This window comes from Alexandromys fortis, unplaced genomic scaffold (assembly GCF_014885135.2).
Source record: "Alexandromys fortis isolate MF-2015 unplaced genomic scaffold, M_Fortis_MF-2015_v1.1 scaffold_196, whole genome shotgun sequence".
NCBI classification, from domain to species: Eukaryota; Metazoa; Chordata; class Mammalia; order Rodentia; family Cricetidae; genus Alexandromys; species Alexandromys fortis.
In genome coordinates, this window is record NW_026068078.1 from 2,785,860 (window position 1) to 2,804,785 (window position 18,926).

The 18,926-nt window shown below is 41.0% G+C and overlaps 1 protein-coding gene across 4 annotated transcripts in view; it reads right to left on the bottom strand.

Annotated features, from left to right (window-relative positions):
- Positions 1-1,320: 1,320 nt before the first annotated feature.
- Positions 1,321-18,926, bottom strand: part of LOC126488339 (alcohol dehydrogenase 6) — a 25,157-nt gene continuing 7,551 nt past the window's right edge. For 2 of the 4 annotated variants that reach the window (XM_050121757.1, XM_050121759.1), the window contains exons 2-9: positions 17,099-17,200; positions 15,974-16,115; positions 12,489-12,576; positions 12,160-12,376; positions 9,991-10,251; positions 8,745-8,880; positions 4,292-4,392; positions 1,321-3,029 (exon numbers count right to left, since the gene is read on the bottom strand). In XM_050121757.1, the coding sequence (XP_049977714.1) occupies positions 2,910-3,029; positions 4,292-4,392; positions 8,745-8,880; positions 9,991-10,251; positions 12,160-12,376; positions 12,489-12,576; positions 15,974-16,115; positions 17,099-17,200 (1,167 nt within the window). In that variant the 3' untranslated portion in view covers positions 1,321-2,909. Of the gene's footprint in view, positions 3,030-4,253; positions 4,393-8,744; positions 8,881-9,990; positions 10,252-12,159; positions 12,377-12,488; positions 12,577-15,973; positions 16,116-17,098; positions 17,201-18,926 lie in introns of all 4 variants that reach the window. The other 2 variants (XM_050121758.1, XM_050121760.1) reach the window with 1 other exon arrangement.

An 18,926-nucleotide genomic window follows, 5' to 3' on the forward strand; every position in this document is an offset into this window, starting at 1 on the left:
AAAGATCTTCACCATCTCCACATCAGACACAAGGCTGATCTCCAAAATATACAAAGAACTGAAGGAATTGGTCATCAAAAGAACAAATAATCCAATAAAAATGGGGTACAGACCTAAACAGAGAACTCTCAACAGACAAATCTCAAATGACTGAAAGACAAAGACACTTAAGGAAATGTTCAACATTTTTAGTCATCAGAGAAATGCAAATCAAAAAATTCTAAGATCCTATCTTTCACCTTTCAGAATAGCCAAGATCAAAAACACGGATGGCAACTTATGCTGGAGAGGATGTGGGGTAAAGGGAACATTCCTCTATTGCTGGTGGGAGTGCAAACTGGTACAGCCACTTTGGATATCAGTATGACAATTTCTCAGAAAATTAGGAAACAACCTACCTCAAGACCCAGCAATACTATTTTTGGGCTTATACCCAAAGGATGCTCAATTATACCACAAGGACATGTGCTCAACTATGTTGATAGCAGCATTATTTGTCATAGCCAGAACCTGGAAACGACCTAAATGCCCCTTAATCAAAGAATGGATCAAGAAAATGTGGTACATTTACACAATGGAGTACTACACAGCAGAAAAAAATGACATCTTGACATTTGCGGGCAAATGAATGGATCTAGAAAATACCATGTTGAGTGAGGTAACCCAAACCCAGAAAGACAAATATTATATGTACTCACTCATAAGTGGCTTTTAGACATAAAGCAAAGAAAAACCAGCCTACAATTCACAATCCCAGAGAGCCTAGACAACAAAGAGGACCCTAAGAGAGACATACATGGATCTATTCTACATGGAGAGTAGAACAATAAAAGGATCTCCTGAGTAAATTGAGAGCACAGGGACCATGGGTGAGGGTAGAAGAGAAGGGGAGAGTAAAGGAGGGGAATGGGAAAAATATATAGTTCAATAAAAACAATTAATAAAAGATAAAGTGGATTAACAAAATCTTGTTTTCCATCTAACTTTCTAGGATCATGAATTGAAAAGACCCTCCCTTCTGTGCATCCTCTTAGCAACCTCTTCCCCTGCTCACTGTACACACTTAAGTTTTTCTGGGCTCTCTGTTTGCATCCATCGGTCTATGATGCTCTTTCTTCTGCCAAACCATGTTGCTGTGGTCACTAGGACTCAGCAGTATATTTTGGATCATAATGGCTCCTGTCTTTTACTTTTTGCTCACGATTACTTTGTCTATTTGCATTTTTCTGGGTTTCATATATATTTGAAGGCTATTTTTTATCTGTGAGGAATATTGCTGGTATTTATGGTAAGATGGCGTTGAATCTGTAGATCTCTGTGTAGTATGGACATTTAAAAATTTTTTAATATTTAGCATAATTTATTTATTAATTCTTGAGAATTTCACAATATGCACCCCAATTCCACTCACATCCCAGTCCCCCCATATCCTCTTCTTACCCCTGCAGAGTCCCCCACAGATAAAAACTAAAAAAATAAAAAATTCAAACCAAACACAACCAAACCAAAAAAAATCCCCTTTACTCCTCTGTCTTTCTCGCCTCTCCAACACCTCTGCATTCATCCTAGTGACATTGGGAGTCCTGGTGCATCACACAATATGTCCTTTTGTGTAACACTTGTCTTTCACAGGTTCATTGCAATGAGTCATTGGTGTGGTTCAAGGCCTTTAGTCTCTGGCACAGCATCGTCAGTGGATCCTCACCTAACTCCACTCAGACACCCTGAAGCCATCCCGGGTCCTGGAGATCCTGTGGTCATCTCTCCACAGGAACAGTCCCTTTATGAGCTCCAGCAGGTCCTAGACAGAGTAGATGTCAGGGTGCGCCAACCCAAAAGGCCCAGCTGTGGGCCTGGGCAGTAGTTGAGCTGGTCACTCCGGGTCACTGGGGCTGCCCCAACTCAGGGAAGCAGCAAAACCAGCTCCCCTCTGCCCGTATGGTCAGGGCCAGTTCTTCCTATCCTGTAGTGAGGGGTGGGGCCATCACTCCCAAGTACAGTGTGGGGGAAGGGGGAACAGCTCTCCCATGAGGGTCATGGCCAGCTCTCTTTCTGCTGTGTCCACTGACGTGCAGGGCCAGCTTTCCCAGGATGGTTGAAGGGTGGACTGCATCATCAAAGGGTGGGCTGGCTCGCTGTGGTCCTCCGATTTCATCACCCGTGAAACCTATGATCCCCTGTGGGAAGTATAGATATTTTAACAATATTCTTGTAATTCATAATTCATGAACAAAGAATGTTTTTCATTTCTATCTATTTAAATATGTATATATTTGCGCCATGAGCTTATCATGATCAAGTTATGTAGAACTTGCTATGTCAGCAGTCATGCCCTGAAGTCACATAGCTTGGCCCTCCTTGGCCACCAAGGTGCTTGGATTAAAGAAGGACACCATTATACCCTGTGATGTTTTATAGTTTATAATTGTGGAGATCTATTATCTTGGGATAAATTTCTTCCTCGTTATTATCTGAGGGACCAATCTCACAGTAACTGTGAGATTGCTTCCTGGATTTCCATATCTGATAACTTGCTATTGCCATGTAACCACACTATTGAGTCTTGTGACCCGAAAGTTTGCTCGGTTGTTTATCAGTTCCAGTAGCTTCTCCGGGGGGATTCTAATTTTCATGGACAATATGCCAAGCTTCACATGTAGATGCATACAGTGTGGGAAAGATCCAGTGGCTGAAGAAATGTGGGTCCAGAGGCAGAGACAGCTGCATCTGTGGAACATCTTGGTGTGCCTTCATCTGCAGGATGTGCTGTTGGGTGGTTCCCATCAACCTTAGCGTAGCTGTGAAAGGGAGGCTGTCCTGCACGGTACTGGCATGGCCGGGGGGTCATGTGAAAACAATTTTGATGGTGTGGTCAGGTGAGGGAACCTGATATAACGTTGCTGAATGAGTCAAGGCAAGAACATAGAAAAGTGTTGTGTGGCCGGTTCTTCTAAATCACAATGATATGCAAAATCCAGGTGGTGAAATGCTGCAGATCTTGTAACTAAGGTAGCAGGACGGAGCGGATGCTACAAAAAGGAAAAAGAAGAGAAACAAAACTTGGAGGAATTTCTGAAGCAACATGTATTTTGGATTCAAATTTTCATGTTTTAGACTTTTGAGGTCTATGTTCCCCATGTTTATTCTCATGCTTCTTCCTTTGAGGCTGGATTAAAAAAAAACAATGGGCTGACTGACAAGTTGCGAGGAATCTGAACAAAATAATATGCAGCTCTCAGGGTAATAAAATAGGCAAGGAGCTTTAAAACCGTGAGAAGCGCTGTAGTGGCTGGTTTTGTGTGTCAATTTGACACAGGCTGGGGTCATCAGAGAGGGAGGAGCCTCTGTTAAGGAATGCCTCCTTGAGATCCAGCTGTAAGGTATTTTCTCATCTAGTGATCAACGGAGGAAGGCCCAGCCAATGGTGGTTGGTGCCATCCCTGGGCTGATAGTCCTGGTTCTGCAAGAAAGTAGGCTGAGAAAGCCATGGGGAGCAAGCCAGTAAGCAGAGTCCCTCCACGGCCTTTGAGTCAGCTCATGCACTCTGGGATCCTGCCCTGTTTGAATTCCTGTCCTGACTTCTTTTAGTGATAAATGGCAATGTGGAAGGGTACACCAAATAGACCCCTTCCTCCCCAACTTTCTTTTTGGTCATGGTGTTTCTCAATGAAGACAAAGGCTGATATCATTTATGGTTAGTTTCTACTAGAGAGATTAAATAGATATCAGAATTAGGAATATTATAGACAACCCCCATACAGAAACAAAGCAATAAAAATGACAACAACTGCCTCTTTGTAAAGTGGGCTCAGTTTTCCTTTTTGTATTCTATCTTATTATTCTGGGGAGGCGTGGAGGACAGACAGGAAGTAAGGTGCACATAAAGAGGTCAGAGACCAGCCATGTGGAGTCAGTTCTCTTTTTCCGTCTTTAAATGAGTGCTGGGGACTAGATGTTCATCTTGTGGTAAGTGTGTTTACCCACAGAGCCCTTTCTTCCGCTCCATAAACCGTGTTCCTAAAGTAGGACCATAACTTCATGCGATGACACCTTTAGTTCTGTGTTGAGTGAAAATAAAGCTAAAAATATTTACTACCTTACTTCTTGCAGGATCATGCATTGTATAAGACAGCAATAAAACAAAATTCAGAGGGCAGGGAGGGGTTGAGCTCTTGCGAGAGTCTTCGCAGCCTTTGCAGCAGTGACAGCCCCTTTGTCCCCACACCCACACACAGATTAAACATGACCTCTACCATTGCCCATTTTTCATTAGCTGAACTGCTTCGTTGACCTTGTCGAGAGCCAGGGTGTGGGTGATCAGTGGATCTAGGCTGAACTTCTTTGCCGTGTAGTCAGAAACCAGCTTAGGGATTTCATCCTTGGTTTTCCAACCTGGAAATACGCAAAAGAGCACAGATTTATGAAAGATTCTACCTATGAGATTTCAGTATAAAAGAATGTGGGGAATACGGTGTGGATTTGACAATACCGTATACACTCATTTGAAATTCTCAAACCATAAAAAAGAGATTAAGGAGCAAAGAAAGGAAGGAAGACAGGAAGAAAGACTGGCCAATGTTAAACTGGTAGAGATGTTTTGCTGTCCCATCAGCTTGCCCTAACAGGATGAGGGCTATTTCAACCACACAACCCACAAACAGGTTTGTGCCCTTCATGGGACCTCTGATGCCCCAGACACAAAGGTCATAATTCAAAGCCAATAGGAAATAAATCTCATCTTCAATGTTCCTGGTGTTAGGTTGCAAACTCTGTAGACCAGTGAATTCAAACAAAATGTATACTGAAGGCCACAGTCTTGAGATGCACAGATGAATGTAAAGGTTAGAAATAAGGACGGGGTAAGTAGTTCAGTTGGGAGAACTCGTGGCTGTGTGAGAGAGGCTCTAGGTTTGCTCTTCAGTACCGCACTCTCTAAAAGCATAGACATCTCCCCCCTCCCTCTCTCCCTCTGTGTGTATTTCTGTGCACATGCACATCTGTGTTTGTGTGCTGTGACATGCAGCTTGATGAACAAGCCAAATAATCTATGGGCAGAGAAGAACATCATGGCAGCAAACTTGATTTTTTTTTAAAGAAAAAAAAAGGATATGACTGGAGAGGTGGCTCAGTAGTTAAGAACCCTGGATGCTCTTCCAGAGGACACAGGTACCATTCCTTATACCCACATGGCAGTTTACAGCTGTCTGTAACTCTGGTTCCAGGATATCTGACTCCCTCTTCTGGCCTTCATGGGCACAAGCCATATATGTGGTGTAGACAAATATGCCAGCAAAATACCCACCCACATAAGAAGAAATAATAATTAAAAAATAAAAAATGCTCAATAGCACAGCCTATCTTAAAAAAGAGAAAAAGATTATTTATTACTTAAAATTATGTGGTGTGTGTGTGTGTGTGTGTGTGCGCGCACGCGCGTGCGTGCAGGTACCATAGAAGGCCAGAGATATTGGATCTCCTGAAGCTAGTGTCATCATGTGGACGCTAGGAACTCTGGTCCTTTGCAAAACATACATGCTTATAACTGTTGAGCCATCTTTGCAATCCCTCAAGCTTCCTTTTCTTCATTCCAATTAATGTTGGGTTCTCTAGCCTTTCTACCTATTCTCAAAATGGCCCCAAACTCTTCTAACAGTTGTATTTTAAAACTTGATTATCCTATATGTAACCACAAATTCTAACTAGGGTTATCTGTTGCCACCCACGAGTCTCATCTATTTCTCTTTTGTTTTTATTGGTGATCTAATGAAGTATTTTTATGTATGTAAAAATACTTGTTGTTGATTATTTCAGTGGGAGAACATTAAAAAAAGACCCTGGGCTGGGGAGATGGCTCAATAGGTGGAAGAAGTACGTGTGGGGAAAGCCTGGAGAACTGAGTTTAGTGTCCTGAAAGTCCAGCTCCCAAGTTATTACCCAGGATAACTCAGAGACTACTTCAGAGGTAGCTTTGTAACTTTTTTGTTGCCTCAAGCCTCCTGTAAAATATGTATTTAAATCAGGTATTCGAAGAAACACGGGAGAATTAAAACATAATTTGAACTAAAAAGAATTAGAGAAAATTAGGGCAAGGGAATTAGAATTGCAAAATAAAAAAAAAAAAGGAGAATGGCCCTCAGATTGTGGGTGAAGTTATTATAGAAATCTGTCAATCCTCGCTTGGGAGAAGTAGCCTCTGAGTTAAATGATAAGGGATAGAGCCATTTGCCATGGCAACACAGATATGTTTCAAGGTTTCTGGTATACGACTGAGACCAGAGCCTGGGGCCACAGTGCCAGATGAAACAGAGATCTGCACACACAGTGCAGACTTTGGCAGGTGACGATTTGGCATGGTCTCTTATGTTGCTTTGCGTTAGAAACCTTGGTTAGGCACATGTGACTTTCTCCTTGTGCATATCTGTAAAGTTTTTAACTTATGACTTGTTTATGCAAACATTAAGTCTAGTTTGAACTTGCTCTGAGGTAAAAATGAGCTAATTGTGTGTAGTTTGTCTTAGACACGGTAGAAACTGTTGTTTTCTATGTTAGTTCGAGTAAAAGGAACAAAGCAAGCTTTTATGTGCCTTGCATTCCTCTTGGGACAATATATTTAGTTATGAAGCATATCTTAGTAAATTTTCCGTATATCAAAATTATACAGGTTAATGAAAAGTCATCTTCCTGACCAGCTATGGATATATGTGTCCATAAGACTGAGACACAATCATGAGATTACACACTACAGTGCAGTGTTAGGGAGACACCACAGCTGCTTTTGCACATGTGAAGTTACACACAGGAGCAACAATTTCCATAGTTGGTGGTCCCATTAGCCTTGACTGAATGGGATTCTCCTCCATCAGAAAATGATTCCTCTGGTGGGTTGACATCTGAATGCTAGTTGTCACCTGCTGTATACTCCATGACAGAGTTGGACTCCTGGAAGCCTTTCAAGGTGGACTAAATCTTACTCCACAAAATTGACCATTGACCTCCACATAAGCACTGAGGCATGCACATACCTCCCTCTTACACACATACAAACACACACACACACACACACACACACACACAAAGATAAAATATAAAATAAAGTGAAATGAATAAAGAAGGAAGGTCCTAGGTACATAGACAAAATTAGGCAGTGTTTCTCAAAAACCAAGTAAGGTTGTGTGTTTCTCAGCGAGAGCACTAATGGGATTTTGAATAGGGGAAGTTCTTTCTTTCACACATTATAGGAGGTTAAGAGATCTGTCTCGCCAACATTAGCAATACCCTTTGTCGGAAGCTGTAAAACCAGAGGACTATATTCTTTATAGGAGGAATTAACTTCATTAATGACTGTTGAGTGAATGTTTAAGTGCTTAACGAATTTAGTTACAAGGGTTGTTCAAGATAACGTGATCTTACGTTACAAAGCTTAGCTGGACACATGCATTTGGAATAAAAGCCATCATAATAAACACAGCATAGGGAAGCAGCAGTGGTGTTTGTTCAGTGATCCAAATAGAGGAACTGGAACTGCAGTGTTCAGATGAATTAGGCCTTTCCCCCTTACACGTCTTGCCATTTGCTTGCTGTGTAAATGGAGTGGGTAACGCTCTCAATGTCTGACAATCCATCGTCACTGGTCACTTGGAGATCACATTTCCCAGTGCTCAGCAAACTCATAATTCCCTGGTTTTGTTCAAGAACTCACATTACCTAGAGTCTTTTTTTTTTTTTAAATCGGATTTTTTTTTTGGTGGGGGGGATGGCTCAGCAGTTAAGGGCACTGACTGCCCTTTCAGAGGACCCAAGTTTGATTTCCAGATGGTTCACAACTGTCTATGACTCTAGTGTCAGAGGCCTGGTTACCCTTTTCTGTCCTCTGTGGGCACCAGGCACCCAAGTGCTACACAGACTTACATGCAGGCAAAACACCCACATACATTAAAGTAAATAAATATTAAAAACTTAAAAACTGCAACAACAAAAACATTAGGTTGCTTGCAGATGAGCCCAGAATCCTAGGCAGTAATACATAATTTTATTTATTTTCTATTTTAAATAAAAGTTTTCTAATGCTTTTATATTTTTAATAATGGAAAATAAAGGATTACATGAAACGATTTATATCTCTGGATAAGAGAATTTTCATTTGCTTGGAATGAAAGCACTCCCACCTCACCTTGGTGGTATTTCTTGAAAAGTACAAATCCATCACTTTTCTGGGATAAGATATTATACTGCTTTGACAATGACTGCTAATAGTTGAGCATATACCTGAAGGAATCCCAGCGGACATTTATATAATTTAGCTGGGGTACTGCTATGGATTTTAATACTGTTGAAGTTTGGGTAGTTTTGAACCTAGGACTTCAGCAATTGGCATGACTATTCTGCCACTGATCTCCACCCCCAGCGCCTAGAATCTGCTGTGTTGCTTGTTTTGCAAATCAATAAAAACTTGCCTTTTTCTTTTTTCCTCCCCTTGTATGAAATAAAACTTACAAAGAGACGGAGGACATAGTTAATATCTACTTTTTAACTCGAAATTTACGGAGGACATAGTTAATATCTACTTTTTAACTCGAAATTTACGGAGGACATAGTTAATATCTACTTTTTAACTCGAAATTTAAACATTGAAACAAGACTGTCATCTAGAATTGGTTGATGTCTTTTCTTGGGCACTTCTGGCCCATTTTCTGTTTCCTCATTCTAGCTCCTCACTGGTAGCATTCAGCTTCTTCTGTACATACCTCCCAAAATTGACCCTTTCAGACTACGTCCTGAGAAGAACAACCGGCTGCTGATGTTGAGTTGAGCCTTAGAGGCAATTGCTCCAACGATCACGCAGACCCCATGGTCCTTGTTGCAGGAGGCCAGGGCAGTTGCCTGTTGTAAAACAATGTAAGACAGAAAAAGAATAAGACCACCTACTTCAAAGTTGGACCACTCTTATTCTGCTTGACTGCTTAATGATCTATGACTTCCTTTCTGATTTCCCCTGTCCTTTTTGAGATAGCATCAATATTATGAAGATGTTCTGTATCATAGGTAAGTTATTGTTTCTGCCTAGAATAGCATTTGGGATTTTAGGATTCGGCAAACTGAACAGAGATGAAAACTGTTTTAGACCATTGTGGTAATCAAAGTGACAATGGTTTCTGTAAGGACTGTGACTGTGGGTGGCTGGTTTGAGCTGATGGTTTACTTTTAGATATCAAAAGTGATAGTCAGATGTTTGTGTAGTATGTCATGCTAACAAAGTGATCACACACCATCTTCCCATTCATTATTTTCAAACAATTTTTTTTTTTTTTTAAGAACAAGACTGGGATAAAGGCTTTGCTATGTGCTTCCTTGGGTAAGAGGGTTATCTGCAGTGAACTAGAAGAAATTTTGAATTCTGGGAAAAATACTCAGGTTGGAAGAGACTCCTTTTTGCTTTCTTTCTATGTAACTTCCTGGAAGATGGGTCCATGCAACAGCAATGCGTCATTCTGAGGTCAAAAGACGGCTCTCCTCAGAGTCTGGTGTGATGGCCTTCATGTTTATCTCCAGGAAGGAAAACCACCACTCATTTAGTCAGTGAGGAAATGCTTTGCTTGGTTCAGAAACTCACACCTGACATGGAAGCTTTTACTGAAAGACAAAAGCTCATTGTTTTCTAGGCCAATTTAGCTGAGCCTTATCTCGCTGATGTTTTCTGGCTTGAAAATCTTTGGCATCTCAGGCCACCTGTGGTCATGTAACTTCTGACTGGGGGTTCTTTATGCTTAATTGAAGAAGTATTTTGGAACAGAGGGGTAAATAAACACAATAGCAGACTTGTAGATTCTGTTGGAAAGTAAATGGATGGAATGTCCTAGTGGGTTTGTCATGGACTACAAGGAAAATTAACTAGAGGGACGTAGAAGGAATTGTAAGATGTTCATTCAGTTAAAATAGCAAACAACAACTAGTGTAAGATGCGGGTAGTTGTCACTTCCAAAGACCACATACCACTATTTCTGGGTTTCCAGTGACCTCAAAGGAGAAGTCTATTCCGCCATTCGTCATATCAAACAAGACTTCCTGAATGGGATTGTCAAAGTCTTGCGGGCTGATGCACTCAGTGGCACCCACTGTCTTGGCCTTCGCAAACTTGTCTTTGTTGATGTCCACAGCGATGATCCTGGCTGCTCCAGCTATTTTACAGCCAATGATGACAGACAGACCGACACCTCCAAGGCCAAACACAGCACAGGTGGAGCCAGGGGTCACCTGGACACAGATCAAAAGCAAAACAAACATGAACATTCCCCTCTCTGGTAGAGGGTGATGCCAAGTCTCATGCTAGCAAGGAAGCTTCTACCAGTGAGCTCTTCCCCAGTCTTCTGTGTCCTCAGTGACTCTGGGACAGCAAGACAGTTGCTTTGCATGAGACAGAAGGAAAGAACGTTTTTGAGTAACATACACCTAGAGAATTTTAGTTTCTCAGGCCGTTTCTGGGTGTGTGATACTTTTACCGCAGGAGCAAAAATCTACCTACAAGGAGAGTTTCAAGTCCCCGTGTGGAATTTGCATAAATAGAAGTGACGTAATGAAATTTCACTGCATCTTAGGATTCATTTGGGCAGAGTATTTCGTTAGTTCTGGACAGTTTAGAATTATTTCAAACAGCTTCATCTTCTTGAAAACTTCCCTTTCTCTTTTCTACCAAATTACTTCAGAGTCATTGCTCATGGAAGCTTGCACTCTCTCTCTTTCTCTCTTTCTTTCTTTCTTTGCAGCATGCAGTGTGGCACCAGTTTAAATTGAACCCCTTCCAACTTGATAGAGTGTGCATTTTGAACATGCTCTAAAGACACAGGAAATAAACGGCCTACTCCTTGACATTTGAAATAAGAATTAGAACCTTCTGAAGGAGCTCAGTGGAAGGAAGACCTCATATAAGACCATATGCCTTAAGGGAATTTTATGATACCAGCTTTCCTTTTTTTTTTTTTTTGTCTTCCACTTATAATCTTTCTGATCCTAGATACCATGAGATGCTCAGCTTTGTTCCACTCTGCATTCCCTACCGTGATTTCCTGCCCCAAGGTAGCCCCCAAGACTGTGTCACAGACTAAAATCTCCAAAGTCTTGAGCTAGAACAAATCTTTCTTCTTTGCGATGTGGCTACTATAGGTATTTTGTCCCAGTGACACAAAGCTGATGAAGATACATCCCATCTCTGTGCGGAGCCTTGAGACTAAAACACAGGGGACAATGCAAAGACTTAAATATCAAAGACCCATAAAAGAATTGAGCTGGGGTGGTTTGAGTGATATTCTGAGAGAGGGAGCTTAACTGTAGCCCGTTCACTGAGAGATTCCCTGGCCAATGTAATCACCTCTCCATCGGTTCTCTTAAGCCCTTAAAATTTTATTTGGTGTGGCCTTATGGGAGTAGGTGTGGCATTGTTGGAGGAAGTGTGTCACTGTGGAGGTGGGCTTTGAGGTCTCATTTATGCTCAATCCACACCCAGTGAGACAGACTACTTCTTGTAGCTTGTGGGTGGAGATGTAAGAACTCTCACCTCCATCTCCAGCACCATATCTTCCTGAATGTTGCCTTGCTTCCCATCATGATGATAATGGACTAAACCTCTGAACTATAAGAGAGCTACCTCAATTAAATGCTTTTCCTTTATAAGAGTCGCGTTGAATGTGGTGTCTCTTCATAGCAATAGAAACCCTAACAAAGCCATTGGTGTACTTGGATTGAATCCAGGACCTTGCGCATATTTGGCATGTATTCTGTCCTTGAAGGACATCTTCAGTACCTCTCCCTTTCTTTTTTAAACATTCACTGCTAAGTAATATACTATTAAATTAGAATGTAAACTTGATGAGTTTTTAGCGGCAGAAAAGTGGAAACTTTCACTTTTGTTTGTTAAACAAACTGGAATATGGAAAGACATAGTCATATTATAATGTATTATATTTGAAGTCTGTATACCTATACTTCTGGATGTCAGGGAATGCATGGGAAGGCAACCAACTAATTTAATAACCTTAGCAGTGCTTAGAGGTAAGCTTGTTTGCTTGTTTTCCCGTGGGGTATGATCATGTGGTGCCCCAACGTGAAAGGTATTTTACCTCCTTATCCCACTCGTTCTATTTTAAAATGAATGTAAATGCCCCTCACCTTGGCAGAATTGATCGCAGCACCAAAACCAGTGGCAAACCCGCAGCCAATTATGCACGCCTTCTCCAGATGAGCAGCTTCATCAATCTTGGCGACTGAGATTTCCTTTATTACCGTGTATTCAGAAAAGGTGCCTGTAGCGATATATTGATGCACCATCTTTCCTCTGCAGGTGATTCTGCTTCTGCTTTCGGATATCAGATGTGTCCCTGACAGTCTTTTTTATAGGTGAAAGGAAACAAACTTTATGTTATGTTGTATTAAAAAGCCTAAATCTCTTCGAGTGAAGCTGAATTAGACTTTAAGAAGATGGAGTTATAAAGGCTTACCTAATTTCCTTACACATGTTGTTCTTGGAAGTGAGGCAAGCGTTACATTCTCCACATTGTGGCAAACATAAGATGATGACTTTGTCACCTAAAAAGCAGAGTAACTTATTAGGGTGCTAGTGTTAAGTAGTCTGATTTCTTAGGATGTCAATGAGGCACCAAGAAGATGTGATAATGAAGAACTATTTCCACGTTTAATTGTGTTTGGCCACCAACATAGTTTCAGCATCCTGTCCAGCCCCAGGCCATGGCTGAATCTCTAGGAGCTGGCCCCAGATCTACCCACCTTGTTAGGCACTTTTGGCCTAACAAGGCAAACTCTTTACCCAGGCAAAGAGTTTAGTTGCGTGCCTTTGTGGATTGAAAGAAAATGGCCCTCAAAGGGAGTGGTACTATTAGGAGGTGTGGCCTTGTTGGAGAGGTGTGGTCTTGTTGGAGGCTGTGTGTCACTGTAGAGGTGGGCTTTGAGGTCTCATGTGTTCCAGTTATGCCCAGTGAGACAGTCCACTTCCTGTTGCCTGCAAGTCAAGATGTAGGATGCTCGACTACTTCTCTAGCACCATGTCTGCCTGCATGCCACCATGCTGCACCATGATGGTAATGGACTGAACCTCTGAAAATGGAAGCCACCCTAATTAAGTGTTTTAACTTTATAAGGGTTGCCGTGTTCGTGGTGTCTCTTCACAGCGTTAGGAACCCTAGGACAGCCTTCAACTACATCTTATGTCCTCTCCATTAATTTCTACTGTGGGGCTTGAGTCACAATAGATACAGTGCTCAAAAAATGAGGTCCAGGATTGGGGAAAGATTAGCCACAAGCTGTGCTTTGTGTTGTACTTCATCTCTCTCTTTGTGGCCATGGAGAGCAAACATATTCCTATATTGTGTGTGTGTGTGTGTGTGTGCGTGTGCGTGTGCGTGTGTGTGTGTGTGTGTGTCCTTTGTACCACTATGTTCAAATTTGGAGGAGAAGATCAGAGTGTCTTGCTTGGGATGAGTTAACTGACTGATTCATTGTCTGATATTGCCAAGTATAACAATTTATTATAAATTTTAATTTAAAAGCTTTGTTAGAATTTAGGATCTTCTATTTTGGTTTTAGTTTTGGGAGGTCAAAGATCTCTGAAATGAAAACTTCGAAGCTGAGAAGAAAGAAATTGAGGAGGAGAAATTAGAAAAGGGAAGAGACTCCCATGCTCGTGGATTAGCAGATTGATCATCATGAAAGTTATCATCATATCAAATTATAGATTCAATGAAATCCCTATGAAAATGCCCATAACATCCTTCACAGAAATAGGACCCCCAAAATCCTAAGATTCATATGAAAGTCCCAGGATAGCCAAAGCAATCCTGAGCAAAAAGAACAATTCTGTATAAATTATCATACCATATTTAAATTTGTATTACAGAGTTATAATACTAGGACAAAACCAGACATAGAAGATCCAAACTTAAGTGCATATACCAATAGCCATCTGATAGTTGGCAAAAATTTACACTGGGGAAAAGACAACAGCTTACACATATAGTGTTGGAAAAACTGGTCTTTCATATAGAAGTTTGAAATTAGACCCATATCTATTACTCCTCTCTCTCCCCCATAAAGAAAGAAAGAAAGAAAGAAAAGAAAAAGAAAAGAAGAAAAAACTCCAAATGTGAACTCTGAAATGCTGATGCTGAAACTCTAGAAAAATAGCACAGGGGGTACCCTACAAGATATCAGTGTAAGAAAGGGCTTCCTGAATGGAGCTCCATTTGTTCAGTAATTGAGGCCAAGAACTGACAAGTGGGGCCTCACAAAACCAAAAGGCTTCTTCTGTATAACAAAGGGAAGACTCAGTTGCATGAAGAGGAAGCCCAGAGTGGGAGAGGATGTGTGCCTGCTGCGTATTTGATAGGAGATTAATATCCAGACTAGATGAAGAACTCAAAGAATGAAGGATCAAGAAATCAAACAACTCATTTTGAAAAATGGGCTAACGACCTGAACAGAGAGTTCTCAGAAGAAGAGATAATGGCCAAAAAAATCTGAAAAATTGTTCAACAACCTCAGAAATGAAGAATATGCAAATTAAAACCACTTTGAGATTTCATCTTACCCTAGTCAGAATGGCTTAGGATCAAGAAAACAACTGGCAGGTAATGATTGTAAAGACGTGGGGAGCCGGGACCCCTTCGTCACTGTCGGTGGCATTACAGAATGGAATCCACTCTGTCTTTCAGTCATTTTGAAATAAGCATGCAGACTTAATTAAAAAAAACATCAAAATTTGTTTACTATATGACCTAGCTAAACTATTCTTTGTCATAAGCCCAAAGGACTCACATTGTTCAACTCCACAGATATTTGCTCAGCCATAATTATTGCCACTTATTGGAAACAGTGGCAAGATAGAGGCTATATGCTCCTCAGTGATGAAAGTATAACGGGATCATGGTCTTGATACACAACCCAAAGAAAATGAACTCATGACATTTACAGGTAAATGGATGGAGCGGGGAAATATCCTGGGTAAGGTGACCTGGAAAGACAAATGCCGTGTGTTCTCTTATGTTTGTGAATTTGTGTTTTGGATTTGAGTTTAAATCCTGGAGCAACGTCAGAAGCCAGGAAGACACAAGGAATCCTGGGAGAGTAAGTGAGGAGGAATTCTAGAGAGGAGGCCATAGGACAAAGATGCTGTGAAGGAGGAAAGGGAAGAAATAGTGTGAGGACCAAACTGGGGAGGGAAAAATAGGGTGATACAGATGGAGAAAGAGTCAGAAAGGATAAATAACACTGAAAGTATTGGAAAAATCCATAATGAAATATTATTTTATAAGCTAATCCACACATATATACACATCTATACATATGTATACACATATATACATACAGATATATCTATGCACACATTTATGCATATCTATACACCCATATAAACATGCATATATATGATTTATACATAACCATACACATACATATCTATACATACATTTGCACATCTGTACCCACATTTATACTTATCTGTATACACAATAAATATCTTTATATCTAAATAAACACATACACATCTACACACGTATTTATACATATATACACACATACACACATCTTATTTAAATGGAGTTTCCAAACATCAGGTGACAGTGTTCTCCAGGAGCCACAGACTATCAACCTCCCAATGCCAGTGAAAGTCCACCTCCCTTCAAGTTGTTGGCCAAGGGGATCCAAGAGACCCAGCCAAACAATATGGGCCACTGCCCTCACTTTATTTACCTAATTATTCATTTTTCTCTCCTTACTTATTAGCGCTAGGTTGGGTGCATTCCACTTCAAAATGTAAGTTTGAAGACTAAAGCTAATATCAATCGCCGTGTAATCTAGGGACCGTTCTGACCATCCTCTCTGGGAAGTGGGCAGAGTTTCACCTTTCTTTTTATTTGCTTGATTGTGACACATGTAAGAGATGCCCTTAAATTGGTCGGATGTTGCTTCCTACCTGTTTTCACTGTGCTTACTCCTTCTCCCACACTCTCGACTATTCCAGTTCCTTCGTGGCCCATAATGATGGGGCAAAACTGGGAAAGCTCTTTATCAGCCAGACTTTTTATATCCGTACCACAGATTCCTGTGGCCACCATCTGTGTGGAAAGCACAGAGAACTGAGATTTGTCTGTCGCGAAGGAGCTTCAGGTCTGCGGCTCTGTGACGGTTTCTAGTGCAGCGCTTCTAGTCAGCACTCATTGTTGACAGCTGTCAGTAATTATTTCTGTAAAAGAGCGTGGTGTTCTACCTCCACTAATTTCCAAGCTAAAAATGTTGAGTCACAGTTTAATGATTTCAGAAGAGAAGCTGGGGAAGCACACCGTGTGCGTTGGGGAGTGGCTTCTTCACTGCTGTGAGAAACTATACCAAGCAGCTCGCAAAAGGAAGAGTTTACCTCCACCCAGCCCATCCCCTGCTTGCCATCACCTCCCTTGCTCTATATTCTGGTTCAAATGCACATGTGAGAGAGTCACATTACAGCTTGTCAGAAAATGGTTGGGTGTCTTGAGTCTAAAACTAGTTGTGAGAGTTGTAACCTTGCTGGAGAGTACTCGATTGGGATGTTAAATACCACCCTCCTCGCTCAGTAGAGAATAGACGTCAGAGAAGGTTCCTTGAGAGGAGGGTATGGTGTGTGTGGGTAAGGGAACTTAGAACTATCTTTCTGTAGTCCATCTGTAAATAATACATACTTTCCACTGCTGTAATGGAAATGATCTAATGACCTTGAACCACAAGTCATGCGAGCTGCTTTCTAGCTCTCGGGGAGCCAGCTAGAGTCATCTCAGGATATGTCCTCTCCAAACCAATCAATCCATAACTTCAGAATCTCAGGGATGAGTCGCAGTTGGCATTTTTCCAAGCTGCTCAGTGATTCCAAGCATGTAACCAAGCTTGAAAACCCCCACCGAGTGAGTTTTCTCATTCTACTAAGCAGTGCGAACAGACACCAACCCTCCCTAACTTTTCCTGGACAGAAGGAAAACGTGGCTTTCATTTTGAGTTGGAAATTCTGTAAAGGATATAATTTACAGTGAACAGCTTTGGGTTTGACATGGAAATGTGGATTTTGTTTTACCTTTATTCGAACTTCCTTTGCCCTTGGTGGGGCCACTTCTATCTCCTCAATGTTCATTGGGGCCCCAGGCGTCCAGAGCACAGCGGCTTTGCATTTGATCACCTGGGTAGAGCAGATGAGGGGAGAAAGGGAGACTTACCAGATCTGAAAGGTGGGAGATTCTTACATTAATCAGTACTAGAAAGTACTTAATTCAAGAGGAAAATAAAAGAATTGGAAAATCTAAATATATACTCCTGGTGGCTGTTAAACCAATACAATTTTTTCTTAAGCTTTCAGCCTCTATATTTAAATTGGTCCAACAAATAACACATATTTATAGAAAAGCACACATATATGTAAGAGTCTTGTTATGTAGCCCAGGCTATCCTTGATCTTGTGATCCTCCTGCCTTCACCTTCCTGGGTTGCCAATATAGGCACATGCCACCACTCTTGGTTAGATGCTAAGCATTTGCTTTTATCATGAATGAAATTACCCACTAGTTACTTAAGAGTTGTAATGAAATTATAATGTGGGCTTATTTGTTATCCTAGATATGAGGGATTTAGGAGGGAAGCACTGAGTTATAGAGCAAGAGCGAAGTCCATCTAATGGTGGCGATCAATAAATGGTGATGGAATCATTGGAGATTGGTATTGGAGAGATTCCTGTTGCAAAAGCAGTTCTTAGGGGTTCAGATATCAACCCATCATCTTTCTTATAAATTATCTTCCATTTTTATGTATTCAGTCACGACTTTTGTGTAGATGACTTGGATAAACTGTATCTATGGGGCAGGTTTCCCCTAAAGATTTAGATAAGCATTTTTATGCTGTTTGACTGTCTTCCATATACTGTGAACTCAACATGTTAATATATAAACAAGACATTCTTTCTCTCATCTGTACCCTAGAAGACACAGTACACAATTTACTTTCCTTGTTTCAACCATAAAATTCAATCATTCACCCAAGGCAGAAACCCAGGAAGTTTGGATGTCAGTGTAGTGATTTCTCAGAAAATGAGGAAACAACTTTCCTCAAGATCCAGTAATACCACTTTCGGGTATGTGCTCAACTATGTTCATAGCAACTTTGTTTGTCATAGCCAGAACCTGGAAACAACCTAAATGCCCCCTGACCAAATAATGGATAAGGAAAATGTGGTACATTTACACAATGGAGTACTACACAGCAGAAAAAATAATGACATCTTGAATTTTGCAGGAAAATGGATGAAGCTAGAAAACATTATTTTGAGTGAGCTAACCCAGATCCAGAAAGACAATTATCATATGTACTCATTCATAGGTTGTGTTTAAACATAAAGCAAAGAAAACCAGCCTACAAACCACAATCCCAGAGAACCTAGACAACAATGAGGACACTAAAAGAGACTTACATAGATCTAATCTACATGGGAAGTAGAAAAAGACAAGATATCCTGAGTAAATTGGGTACATGGGGACCATTGGGGAGGGTTGGAGAAGGGAGGGGAGAGGCAGGGAGGGGAGCAGAGAAAAATGTAGATAGTGTAGGAGGTCCTTCTGTCCATGTGTTGCTTTCATTGGTTCGTGAATAAAGAAACTCCCTTGGCCTAGTTGATAGGGCAGAACTTAGGCAGGCGGGGAAGACAGAACTGAATTCTGGGACGAAGAAAGGGGAGTAGGAGAGAAGCCATGGATCCTCTACCTGAGACACCAGTTAGAATTTTACCTGGTAAGCCACTGTCATGTGGTGATACACAGATTAATAGAATTGGGTTAAATTAAGATGTAAGAATTAGCCAATAAGAAACTAGAGCTCCAAGCAGTGTTTTTTTTAATTTATTTATTTATTTATTTATT